The sequence below is a fragment of the Octodon degus genome, unplaced genomic scaffold (genome assembly GCF_000260255.1).
Source record: "Octodon degus isolate 3935 unplaced genomic scaffold, OctDeg1.0 scaffold00068, whole genome shotgun sequence".
Lineage (NCBI taxonomy): Eukaryota > Metazoa > Chordata > Mammalia > Rodentia > Octodontidae > Octodon > Octodon degus.
The window spans coordinates 4,809,903-4,823,684 of record NW_004524644.1 but is presented as its reverse complement, the minus strand read 5'-3'; the positions used below and the strand labels follow the sequence as shown (position 1 = coordinate 4,823,684).

Sequence of the window (13,782 nt, the reverse complement as noted above, 5' to 3'; positions counted from 1 at the left end):
GTTTTAAAAATCAAACTTTTTTTTAGGAATATGAAAATGGTAATTCCCTTTTGTGGTAGAGCTGAGATTATTGCAAATCTTCCCAGTTTTCATCAAATAGTTTCTACAATTAAAAACCAGTGAAAGGCTTAACTCCTGAGAAGAGCCGCATGACCTGCATCCCTGTGCACGTGCAGAGCAGATGAGGGGTCCACAGCAGGACAAGAGGACACAAAAATACCCTATACACATGGGGAGTCCCAGCAGAGCACTGGGAGACAGTAGGTGTAGACAGAGAAAAACCCACAAACACAGGCAAAGCCACTGAAAGGCAGGGAAGGAGGAAACGAGTGCCCAAAGCAGACAGCGCTCCAGTGTTGGGAATAAAGTGCCTTGAGTCAGGAGCCTGAGAAAGGATGTGTGGCGCGAAGGCCCAGGACAGAGCTACAGCAGTTCCATGCACTTTCCTTCCATCTACACCTCTCTCTTGCTTCTTAAATACAAACCCCAGAGGGACACGACAGCTTCAACAGCACCGATGGTCTACATCGTCTCTCAAGAGCTTTCCAAATTCGATTAATACATGTATTAAACTTTAAAGAGAGATGTTCTAACATTTCTCTCCAAGTATTTAACTTTTATCACATTGCTAATTTAATACATACAGACCTAAAACTGGGTAGGTATAAACTATATATACAAAGCACCGAAAAACCAAGATACACATATATGAGATGCAAAATCAACATTTAAATTAATATTAACTGAAAATAATGAATGGTATTTTTTTTTTTTCAGTCAAACTAGCTCTTTACTTCTTTCTTGATATGGGCCTAATCATTAGCCAGTTTGTTAAAAAATGTAAACTCTTTATTGAGTTAAGTGTTCCTATACTGATACTGGTAACGACTGGATTCACTCATCAAGTTTTTTTATTCAAAGTACTCCAGACCTTGTTTTTTCCATTTTATTATCTTTTACCCCTGACACACATACATATGAAATTCAACCCTCTGCTTCCTCTGGACCTGGACCATGACATCACAATAGTATTTATACTTTTGTGGGTCAACACAACAAAGCTAAATTCTAACACTGAATGGCCATATGACAGAAATTGAGAATACCCACAATAACCACACTGTTCTTCTTTCAGATTATTATAATGGAAATATAAAAGTCCTTGTATAATCCAGGCATAGTGGTGCCTGCCTGTAATCCTAGCATTTGAAAAGCCGAGGCAAGAGATCACTGCAAATTTGAGGCCAGCCTGGGCTATACAGTGAGTTCAAGCCTCGCCTGAACTATAAAGTGACACCCTTCTAAAAACAAAACAGCAACAAAAGACGTGTATAGATGAAACCCAAGCTTCTTGCCATTTACTCTAGAGTAACTGAGAAACAAAATGCAAATGTATAGTAAGATACAATTCACACCTATCAGATGGCAAAAAGAAGAAATGTGGAGACACAATTTACTGACTGGAAATGGGTGTTCTGATCTACTGTGAGGGAAAGCCATTCCGATGTATTACTTACCAATTCTTGTAACCTAAGAAACCCAGGTAAAAGATTTGCTTCCATATCTCGTAGATATTCTGCTTTATCTAGAACCTTAGTTTAAAAAAAGACAGAAAATCAAAAAATTTATATAATTCAACACTTGATCTTTCCATATCACAAAGAAAAATTGTAACTAACTTAAGATGCTATTTATATTTGTAGAAAGACATTGCAAATAACTTTTTTTTTTTTTTTTTTTTTGCAGAACCGGAGATTGAACTCAGGGCCTTGTGCTTGCCAGGCAAGCGCTTATTCTACTGAGCCATCTCCCAGGCCCCATTAAGTTTAAAAAATTATACCATAACTTAATCCAAATGACTAATTAGAAAACTAGTCATCACTACATTAAGAAGGTTTACACATAGGGATACTACCAAAAAATATGGCTGAGGTGCTATAAGGGCATTGCATTTCCTTAGGGATATAATAAATAATATACCTATCATGTTTTACAAATTACAGGTCTTCATAACCTGAGATAAAAAAATTCTAAATTTTATCACATAAAACTTTTCTTGATTGACCTTTGTAACTTCATGACACCCTCTGTTTAACTCACTGGGCAATCTGCTGTGTTAAGAAAGATTACAATTTTGGTTAGTGTTATGATAACATTACTGGGATAAAGATGACGCTAAATAGGTCCTTGTGTCTTAGAGCTATGCAGTGAGACATTTAAGGACGACACTGTACGATGCAGGCAATGGTAGATTAGCTACAGATGATAAAGTTCCACTATGTGGTAAACAATGAAACTTGCTAATGAGCTCATGAGGTATAAAACATTCTCTTGACTTCAATATAAGGCCAACTGTTCCTTCTATGGAACAGCAATGATGGCGACCTTTTAGAGCTTTCAGTGAAAACAAACAGCCCACTATGGTACGTGTGCCATAGGTTCACCACCACTGCACCGCATTCCATCCATTATTTTTCCCTCTGCCACTTTGTTGGGTTACTAAAACAAATCCGAGATATTATTTCATTCACAAATATGTCAGTATGCAGCTTTACGAAATGAGGGTTCCTTATTTTAAACATAACCACAATATCATCATACATAAAAAACTCAACAAGGGAGCAGCCGGACAGCTCAGCGGCCTAAAGTGTCTGCTTAGGCAGTGCACAGCAGTTGGGGTTCAATCCCCAGCATGCTGTGCAGGCCCCACCCCTACAACATGCTGAGAGGGCAATTGAGACTGGGTAAGGCAGCACGGACCTGTAATCCCAGCGTTTGGGAGGCTGAAAACACAAGAATCACTATGAGTCTAATCTGTGTAGTGAGACCCTGTACCAAATATGTTAAAAAAAAAAAAAAAAAAAAAAACACCTTATAAAAGAAAAAAGAAAACAATATTCCTGGATAGCATCTGATAACCATTACCTACATTTCCCCATTTGCCCCTTATTAATGATCTATTTAATTCAAGATTCAAGGTCTACAATTGCACTTTGTTACATGTGAATTATCTTCCAAGTTTTAAAAAAAATTATACCAGTTCTCTCCATCTTTCATTTTATTACTCATTTATTTATTTAAGAAACCAGATAATCAGTTGTACAGAATGTTTCATATTCTGTATAAGTTGATTTGTATCTCTGGAATGGCATTTAACACATTCTATGCCTCTTACTTTTCCTGTAAAGTGGTCACCAGATCCTGACATACGATCAGATTCAGGCTCAAGTTTTGGGTAAAAGTATTTCGCGCAGGAATATACATTCCTTGCTAATTTCTGTCAGCAAGCATACAATACCTGGTAGTTTCTCCTTTTTGGTTGAGATGAAAACTGCTTCACCCATTATAAAGCTCCCCAGCAGCCTTTTATCTAACGACTTCTGCTAATTCAAGATCACTGCTTATATCCTCTATTTCATTAGCGACTGAAAAAGTGCCAACATCTGCCATCGCTTCTGCATTTAGTGGGAGCCTGTCTTCCATAAAGCATGTTCCCTCGTTCATGATTTGCCTGAGTTCACCAAGGCCAGGAGGGATAAATGTTTGCTTCTCTGCTCTAATTTGCCAATTTTTAGTTTGTCCTTTATTAGTTTCCTGGGGCTGCCATAACACCAGCACAAACGCGGTGGCTTAACAACGAACTGCACTTTTCCCACAGTTCTAGAAGCCGAAAGTCTGCTAACCTCAAGATGCTTTGTAGAGCTAGGCTCCCTACAGTGGCTCTAGGAGTGAATCCATTCTCTGCCACTTCCAGCTTCTGAAAGCCAAGGTGTTCCCTGCCTTCTGCCTTTCCATTCCCATCAACTTGCTCATGGACTGCGTCCCAACGCTTCTGTCCCCCGCCTTTCTCCTGCATTTGTGTGGTACAGTAAAGTCTCCCACTGCGCCGCTAACACCCGGCCACCTGCAATGGAGCTCCAGGCCCGCCCAGATGACCTAGCTGGATCTCCCCACGTCAAAGTACCTTATCTAATTTCATGTACCAAGACCTTTTTTACACATAGGGTAGCATCTGCAGGGTCACAGGGTAAGAGCTGTACCTTCAGGGGGCTACTGCGCAGTGTACTGCAGGGTCTCAGTAAGGGAAATCGCCAACATAACTCATGAGCTATGGTTCTGACGCTTTTGTTTGGTGCCATTTCTGGATTTTAAGATATTTAATATGTTTCAATTAATTCATTTTTGATGCTCAAGTTGTCTTGTCTTTGGCCAACTAGATCCTCTTCAAACTGGCTTCTGTGTCTTTTTTAAAAAAACCATAGTAGTCACCGATAGTTCCTGAGCTTTAGTACGACAAAATGTTCTAAGCCTATCTTGTACATTTTCTGTACAGAACTAAACTTATCCTTTCTCAAAAAAGCCCCTTTTATGCCCTAAACATTGGTATTTCATTAATAAATCTTAGTATACATTATAATTATTTAAATTAGGGCTATAATTAAAATGCAGGAAATAGGGGGGCCAGGGAGATAGCTCAGTAGAATAAGTGCTTGCCTGGCAAGCGCAAGGGCCTGAGTTCAATCTCCAGTTCTGCATTAAAAAAAAAAAAAAGAAAAGAAAAGCAAGAACTACATCACTCTCTCCAAATAATTTAAGTGTTTGTATCTATTGTTATTAGTAGATGGTTTAAAACATATAATAATTGTATTTAAAATATTTTATTCCTAATTAACTTACAAAAAAGCTAAAATTATTATTACAGTTATAATTAATTTTCCCGTGCCTGTAATCCCAGTACTTGGGAGGCTGAAAACAGGAGGATCACTACTAGTCTGATCTACATAGTGAGACCCTGTAGAGCCTGTCATAAATACAGAAAAAAAAAGAAAAAAGAATTTCCCCATTATACATTCTGATTATGAAATTTTTCCATCAACTTTCAAATAACTCTCTAATCCAAAATACAGGTTAATTCAAATAAATTGGACTATTTTGCATGCCCATTTAAATAAAAAAAATAACTAAAACAGTAAATAGTTCATTTCTCTGATTTGATAATTACTGTAAATAAGTGATTTTATATTTTAATTAATGATCCTTCTTTAAAACTTACTATTAAGTTACTGACATGCATAAAACTAAAAATTCTCAGATCAAAATACATTTTCTGACTGATTTATACTAAAGAATTCTAATACTTTTTTCTCAGTAGTGGGTTTTTTTGTTTTTAATTTTATTGAGAAACAAACAGCAATGAGATAGTTTCAAAACCAAACAATAGGAAAGTTACAATAATTAATACATTGCTTATTGTTGTCTTCATAGTGGTTATTCATAGTACAAGATGTAGACATGATATCATGTCCAAACACTATTAGTACAAATCTTTCTTCTCATTGAATTAAGAGAAAGTAACTGTATATCTAAGTATTTTGCATATACAGATACAAAATGGTCATTCATTTGTATTTCCTTTTTTTTTTTGTTTTGTTTTGTCAGAGATGAGTATTCCGTTGCCATTTAAATATTGTAGGTGCGTGAGTTCAGCAAAATAATCCAATACAGTTCAGTAGTCCATAATAGTAGTGAGTTATCCATAGGACTGGCAACGTCAGAAGTTGTTGACTTCAGCCTTTTATAGCTCAGTATATTGATATGGCTTTACTTTTTATACCTCATTTTTATACTTTTCTGCTGGATGATTAAGACCAAGATAAAGCAAGACCTATATAACAAGAAATATAACTTTTGTATCTGACAAGGTCAGTCAAATCCCCTCAGGATTTATCCTGAAACCCTGTACCGCAGTTTGTAGATCCTTTGTCAGTGTCAGCCATGTGGATGAGTCATGGCCATTGCTTGAGCAATTTGCTCTCTGTGAAAGCCTGAGAGAATGTTTTTTCTCCATGTGACTCTCCTTAGGCATGTTCTACATCATTGATCACTTTCCTCTGTGGCCCCATAATCTCCATCAGTAAATTTGAGACACAATTGCGTTACAGGACTAACAGACTATGTGTAAGTGAATTACTAACTGGAAAAAATTCTTAGCCAACTCCCTTAGTAATGAAGTTTACCAATTTTTATGTTCCCTAACTGAGCATTCTTTTAGTTTACTCTAAAAAGTTACTACAGCAAAATCCTGAATACTTTACTACCCTTAATGTTTAGCCTAGTAACAAATACTGATCTCTTGGAGCTGAAAAATCAATAGGGCCTTACTCCTCATGGTAGTTTCTAGAATACTGATTCTCTCTTTCCTAAAGGTACTCAGTTTTGAAATTCTACTTGGTGGAATCAGTCACCTATTCTAGAAGCATTCTTTCCCATTTATGAAAAATGATAGTGTTAAGGCCAGCGAGACAGCTCAGTGGACTAAGGGCCTGCTTAGACAAGCGCAAGGATCAGGGTTTGATCCCTGGCACCAGATGCCATGCTGGCCCTCCCCCGGGCATGTTGAGCCAGCCACCAAGACCAGGCATAGTGGTGCACGCTTGTAATTCTAGCACTGGGGAGGTTGAAAATAGGAGATCACTAAGAGTCTGAGCTGCATAGTGAGACCCTGTACCAAATACAAAAAAAAAAAAAAAAAAAAATTTTTTTTTTACCCCTTTTTTAAAACAACCCCTTTAAACTGTTTTTTTGGGGGTTTTTTTTTTTTTTTTTTTTTTTTTTTTAGGGAAGGTCCACAGGGTGGTCAGGGTCTCACTACTAGATCAGACTCGTAATGATCCACCTGCTTACAGCTTCGCACAAACTGGGATTATAGGCGCGTGCCACCATGACCAGCCTCAACTGCCTTCTCAGTGAGCCCCAGGGGCAGGGCCAGCATGGCAGGCCTGGGGATCAAGCCCCCAGCCCCTAGGCCTGCTTGCAGGTGCTTTAATCTGCTGAGCTATCTCGCTGGCCCTGGATTTAGATATTTCAAAAGCCACAAAAAAGAACCTCTATAGATATGCTGATCTCTTACTTTCTTACATTATGAAACTATTTTCATAATACTAAAATGTTGCTTGTCTCACTGTGTTGTCATCCGCAGTGACGGTATAAAAGGAATGCTGGGCTAACTTACAGTCATCCAGACATAAATCAAGATGCACTGGTAGTCACCATATTCCTATGTAGCTGCACTCCAGAGAACACAGAAGAACCCTGAAGATCACATGCAAAACTTTGAAAAGTGAAGAAAGATGACAGCCCACATGGAAACCCTAGGATCGGAAAAATGACAGCTCGCCTCAGCGTGTGTACCTTTGGGCTGTCTTTTTGCCTCTGTGTTCCGGGCATGGATCTGAAGAAGCCAGAAACACAGAAAAACCAATAAAAGCAACCGAAAAGACTGTTCCCACTCCTCCCCCCAGAATCTCTTTCCTGCCCAGGACCAAGAAAGGGGCAGCCCACCACAACTGCTGGACGCTGTGCTCCCCAAGGTTTCCTTGTATAGCACCACTTGCTGTCTCATCTGCTCTTCCTCATCTCCTCGCCCCCTCAACCCTGGAATACAGCGATGCAGTCACTGGGGTCATCCCTCTTTCAACTCCCTTTGTGACCCGGTCAAGGATCACTCTGGCGCTCACCACTCCAGAATATCAGCTCCACACTGGGCCTCTCCTGAGCTCCATACTTGTGCGCAGCTGCAAACTCGGTGTCTTCCCCTTGGACTCAGCTCGCCCCACCCCAAGCCCTGAAAGCTCCCTCCTCCACATTCACAGAGGCGCCTTCACCACTTCAGGTGCTCACTTTTCTGAAATCCTTGACTTAGCTTTTTTTAAGCTCCTCCTCATAGAATCTATCGCTTGTACTTTCAAAATGAATTCCAAGCATTTTTTTGCCACCTCTACTGCTACTATCCTGGTCCAAATCAACAAAGTACTTTGCTCAGAGTACTGTAAGAATCTCAGAACTAGTTGTATTAGTTCCTTATGGCTCTTTTAATGGAAAAAAAGGAAACAGATTGTAGTCTCGCAACACCCTGGCATCCAATGTATGGTGTTTTCCATTCCAAACAAATTTTCCAGTTCTCAACAGGCTGTCCTATAAGTGAACTGAATTCTGACGCAATCTAGTAGGAGTTACAGTCAGATCCATCCTCCATGTCAGATCCCAATCACAAATCCAGGACTTCCTTCTGACATCTGATCACCAGGCTATAATTCAAGGGGTCCCAAGATACCCGCCTTAAATTTGGCAATTTATTTTGGGAAAGATTATTTACATTTACCTGTTTAGTAGAAAGGTTACAATTCAGGGATGCCAAACAGGGGCTAGAACTTCAACGTACAAATTTTGGGGAAAACAAGCTCATGATACTGGTGTGTGTGCTTTTACCCTTCCATCCCTCAACTGCTTCTCAACAGAACCACTCTCCCCCTTACTGCACTATTTTAGCCACCCAATGGCTTCCCTGATATTTCTTGAACATACAAGGTATGCTCTGATTTCCTGGGCACCCAGGTGTAATCTCTCTGCTTAGATATATTCATGGCTGACCCTAACTTTCCTCAGGTTTCTGCTTAGGCATCATCCTCTCAGTAAGCTCTCCTCTAGGAAAGCGACTACTGTACCAGAGCAGGTTCTCAATCCAGTACATGTTAACAAACTTTTTTTATGATTTTTTCTTTTTCTTTTTTGGTGGTACCGGGGATTGAACTCAGGACCTTGTGCTTGCCAGGCAAGTGTTTATTCTACTGAGCTATCTCCCCAGCCCCTCATGTTAACAAACTAACTGTCCTACTTAACCTTCCTTATTAGCTACACCTAGGCAGAACTGTCACGTTCCCTGTTCTAGCCACAATACTTAAGACTTAGCATCCCTGGTTTATAGGAATTTAAAAAAAAAAAAAATTGTTGGATGCTTGGAACATTTTAGTAGATGCAGGAATGCAAAAGTTTTGGTCCCTTTAGCTGTTAAGGTGCTATAATAAAATTTAATTCCTGTGATAATCACTTCTTTTAAAAAGGATGAAAGTGTTAAGAAAAATGCATTCATGTAAAACACACGAGTAGACCCCCTTATCTGGAAATCTGCTTTCCAGGTTTCAGTTCAATCTACCATGGCCCAAAATTATTAAACAGGGGCTGGCCTGCTTGCAGGTGCCGGGGCCGAGGGTTCAATCCCAAGCCTGCCATGCCAGCCCCACCCCCATGGTGAGCGAGATGGCAATTGAGACCAGGCATGGTGGTGCGCCCTTGTAATCCCAGCTCTTGGGAGGCTGTGAATAGGTGGATCACTATGAGTCCAATCTAGTAGTGAGACCCTGAATACCCTGTAGGCCTTCCCCCCCAAAAAAAATTATTAAACAAAACAATTCCAGAAATAAATAATTCATGAATTTTCAATTACACACCATTTTAAGTAGTGCAAAGAAATCACTCACTGTTCTGCTCTGTCTTACCCGGGATGTGAACAATCCCTCTGACAGGTGGATCCACACTTCACTGGCTGGTCACTCATTTATAAGCCCCACTATCATGGTATCGAATTGCTTATGTTCTAGTATCTCTGTTATCATTTAACTCTCATTCAAAAGTACATCAGTAGTGATGTTGGCAATTTAGATACGACAGAGAGAAGTTTCAAAGAGAAAAGATAGTATAATAGAGAATTTTGAAAGAGACTACATCCATACAGTTTTAACTACACTATGATTGATTCATTAATTACTGTTAATCTCTTATTGTGCCATATAAACATATAAATGAAACTTTATCCTAGATATGCATGTACAGGAAAACCTTTATCTACAGTGTGTGGCACTAGTCATGGTTTCAGTTGACCCCAGTGGTCTTAAAATGTATCCATACACAGGGAGTACTACTATACTTATTTTCAATCATGTGCTAGTAGTCTTCATATTGATTTAACAATTAAATTCCAACTTAGCTCACATAACATCAAACAGCTCGCCTTCTTACACAAATCCATCTCATACACAAGTGACAAATTCAACCTCTGCCGTCTCGATTTCTTTTCACTGCTTCTGTTGGAACTCTAATACAGGCCCACAAGTCTTATATAAATATAGCAGCCTCAAAACCATTCAAGTCATCAAGTCCTTCCTTCCCTTGCCCTTGCCCTCACAGCAATCTTCATTACCCCATAATATTTGCTCTAAAATCTTTACTACCTCCTTCTACTGCCTAGGAAATGAAACAAACTACTTTGCTACAATTTTCAAGGCCTTTCATGACTTCACCCCTCACTTTTCAATTCTTCCTTTTCTCTCTTCATAATTTAAAACCTACTAAACCAATGTGGCATTCTCTGGACTCCACTGTCATCTGCATGCCACTGGTCACATCACTCCTACACCTGAAATTCCTCTTTAGCTTCCTCATCTGTTTCTCTTAGGGCCATTTCAAATGCTATCACCTCAGGAAGCTGTGCCAGATGTCCCCAGGCCAGTACTTTGCACCTCATGGTTACCACTTATCACAGGCTGCATGCTGTCATGTGCACACGTGCACTGTAATGCTTCTACTGAAGCTCCCTTCAGATAAGGAATAGCTTTAACACATTTTTGTATCTTTAAAGCACCTGGCACAGGGCATTATACAAAATGAGATGCACAATACTATGGGGAAGCTGATCTAATACACAATTCAGTTTTCAAAGAAAGGATATAATCAAATTATATTACTTACAATATATACAGTCTGATTCTTGAGATTTTCATCTTGGGTGACTTCTTTAAACAAGCGAACAAAGTCATTAAATGTTTCACAGTTTATTTCAGTAGAACATCCTTCCTCTGAGGAACTAAGACGACTCAACTTGTTCAAAATTTGTTCCAAAAGCAGCCTTAGAGTAAAGCATTCAACACAATTCACAAAGACATGTGGGAGCTGAAAATGAAAACCCAAAAAATGTAAGTATTAAAAATGAAAACCACACATACATACATAATAAGGGTCTTGCTGGACAGTGCAGACCCCACCATTCTTGCACCTGTTCTCTGCCCCAGGAACTGAACCACCAATGCATCACCTAGTCTCTCTTCTGGCTGAGCTGCAAAGGCAATGGGAAGCAGCAGCAGAACACTGAGGGAGCGGGTGAGAGGAACGGGGCTCTCCCTTCTCTTCTCTTTCCCCTTGGTGCTCTTAGATGCCAGTGGCTACATTCTTGTACCACAGGCCACAGCTCCAGCGGGGCAGTCCTTCTGCTAAGGACACAGCTCTTGCCAGGTTCTAGCCACAGCTGTTTAAGGTCCTTTCAGGTATGGGACAGTGAAGGTCCTGGGGGGTCACTGTCCTGTCTTGAGTCTTGATCCCTTAATCCTTCCTCAACCTTTAAGTTCTTTCATTAAACTCACTACTATTACTTGAGTTTGTCATTTGTTTCCTATGTGGACTAAAAGCAAACTTCTATCTTCATCTAAAACATTGTAATACAAAAACCCAGGTATATACAAAAGTTAATATCCTTAGTAGAAATTTCCCACTTATAATTTTAAAATATTATCTTTCATGATGAAAAAACCAGGTCACAAAAAAGAGCCAGAAACCATAACATTCCCATAAGAACTGTAAGAACTATCTCCACTTTTAAAGAACTACGAATATGAGGCAAGTTAGCAAATATTAAAGAAACAATACAAATGTAGTCTATTCTTGAAATCACAAAAGCAACTCTCATCATTCAGAGGAAGATAATGCAGGGATTTGGCACAATTAATGAAACCATTCACCATTTTTAGTGACATTCTCCAAATTTCATCATCCAGGAAGGAAACTTCTTTCTCAGTAGCACTGTTGAAGGCTACATTACACTCTGGCAGTTTTATCAATATTTGCAAGCCCCTTTCACCCCATTCCTTTATGTACCAAAGTCCAATGTGTGCTGTGATTATCTATCTTGCCTGCTGCATTTGAGCTACTATGATTTTTAACAATAGAATAGTCTAAGCATATATTTGCGTATCTGCAACAGAAGCAAGATAATCATATATTACACTGATTAGGTAGTGGCAAAAATTATAAAGTATCATAAATGGAATAAAGCATGTACACATGAAACTTCCTCACTAGACTTTCATGCCTTTATTCAACAGGTATGTTTTGGACACTTGGTACACAGTACTTAAATGCAAATGCTTGGGTCAAAACCTTGCACTTAAGGTTCTGAATTTGACTATGGAGCCCAGGCATCTGTGGGAATTAAAGACTGAAATAAACAAGCTGAAATGTACCAAGCATTGTGTGTGGTGATGGAGATGATCTGAATAAACTCAAGTCAAAAGCTAGGGAAACAGCACAAAATCTGAACTGAGACTGCTGAGCAATAAGTGGAAATAGGCTATGAGCACTGCAGATGCAAACCAGAAGATGCATAACCAGAAGTTAGGAAACACTTCCCAGAGTATAAGCAGGAGAAGCTGATGAAATAATGAAGCCTCTGTTAAGCAACAGTGTGACAGAGGAAAAACAAGCGAAAAGCCATATGTAATATGTAATATATTAACCATTGTTACCCTCCTATTATCTTGTTTTGAGATATGTTTTTCTCCTTAAAATTAAAAAATGGTAAGTGAGGAAAAAAAAAAAGAGTAGCATGTATCAAGGTTTAACGGAGAACAGGAACAGTAAGTACTTCAGTAATGTTGTCCTAAAAAAGTATCTTTAGGGCCACAGTGAGATTGGGATTAGCAAACCAAAGCTTGTGACTACCTGTTTCTATTTATACAGTTGCTATGGAATACAGATGTTATGGTTTGTGTCTAGTTGTGCCCTCAAAGCCTCATGTAGTCATGGGGCAGGGACTTTTAGAGTTTGAGATTAACTCTTGATCCACTGAGATTATGGGTTTTAGTACTGCTGGGATTATGGGTGTGAGTACTTCCCCCAGCCTGGAGCAGAGAGCCTAAATGCAATTTAAGAGAGACAGACTTCCTCTCTGCTGCCATTCTTGCTGTTACTCCTCCATTTTGCTCTCTGTTCTTTGCTGCCGCCATGAAAGGCTGCTGCTCTCTGCCACGTGCCAGCCTGCCTTGGAGTGAGCTAAGTATGGACTGAAACCTCCAGTAACTGTCAGCTAAATAAACCTTTCCTTCCTTCATTTTGAGTGTCAGGTATTTGTCCCAGCAATGAGAGAAGAGTAACTAAGACAACAGACATGCCCATTTAACAGACAATGTCCGTCCCTGGCTTAGAATATGAAAGCGACAATACTTAAATAATCACTTGACCCTGAGTGCTTACTGTATATAGGTACTGTAGTAAGTATACTGTAGTATACTCCATGCTGTAGGAAGCATTTTTCATGTATCCACACTTAATTCTTGTAACAATCTTGAAGGTTATCACTACCTGCTCCAGTGTGCAGATAAGACAAGGCACTAAGTGGTGGATCCCCAAGAGGATCATGAGTCCAGCAGACTCAAGAGGCCAAACTCGTAGTCATTACATTACAAAAGATAAACTGAACTAAGCTCATGAAAGACCTTATGTGTCAGACAAATTACTTAACATTGTATTCAAGACTGTAGGACTTGTAAGGGCTAGGTTTAGGGTAAAGAATGGACTACAACTAATATACTGGAATAAATACTTGGAAGAAACAATGGAAAACAAAACTGATATAGCAGCAACAGCTATAATTAAAGACAGATAAAGTTATGACTCAGGGAGATACAATCAATAGAATGTGCTTATTGGTTTGCTATACTGATGAGGATGAGGAGGAAAAAAGAGCTAACTCTGCACAACTGTACAAATCAATGATGAAATCATTCACAGAAACACTGGAAGAAACTGCAGAGTAAAGGTGATATATTCAGTTTTGTATGTGTGAAAAATTAGAATTTACAGTATCGATACTGTAATTGGAAAACTGAAAAACACTAT

The 13,782-nt window shown here is 39.2% G+C and overlaps 1 protein-coding gene across 1 annotated transcript in view; it reads right to left on the bottom strand.

Annotated features, from left to right (window-relative positions):
• Positions 1–13,782, bottom strand: part of Orc5 (origin recognition complex subunit 5) — a 50,360-nt gene that overhangs the window by 32,679 nt on the left and 3,899 nt on the right. Inside the window, exons 3-4 of the mRNA XM_023719499.1 lie at positions 10,585–10,785; positions 1,518–1,592 (exon numbers count right to left, since the gene is read on the bottom strand). Coding sequence (XP_023575267.1) covers positions 1,518–1,592; positions 10,585–10,785 — 276 coding nt within the window. The remainder of the gene's footprint in view (positions 1–1,517; positions 1,593–10,584; positions 10,786–13,782) is intronic.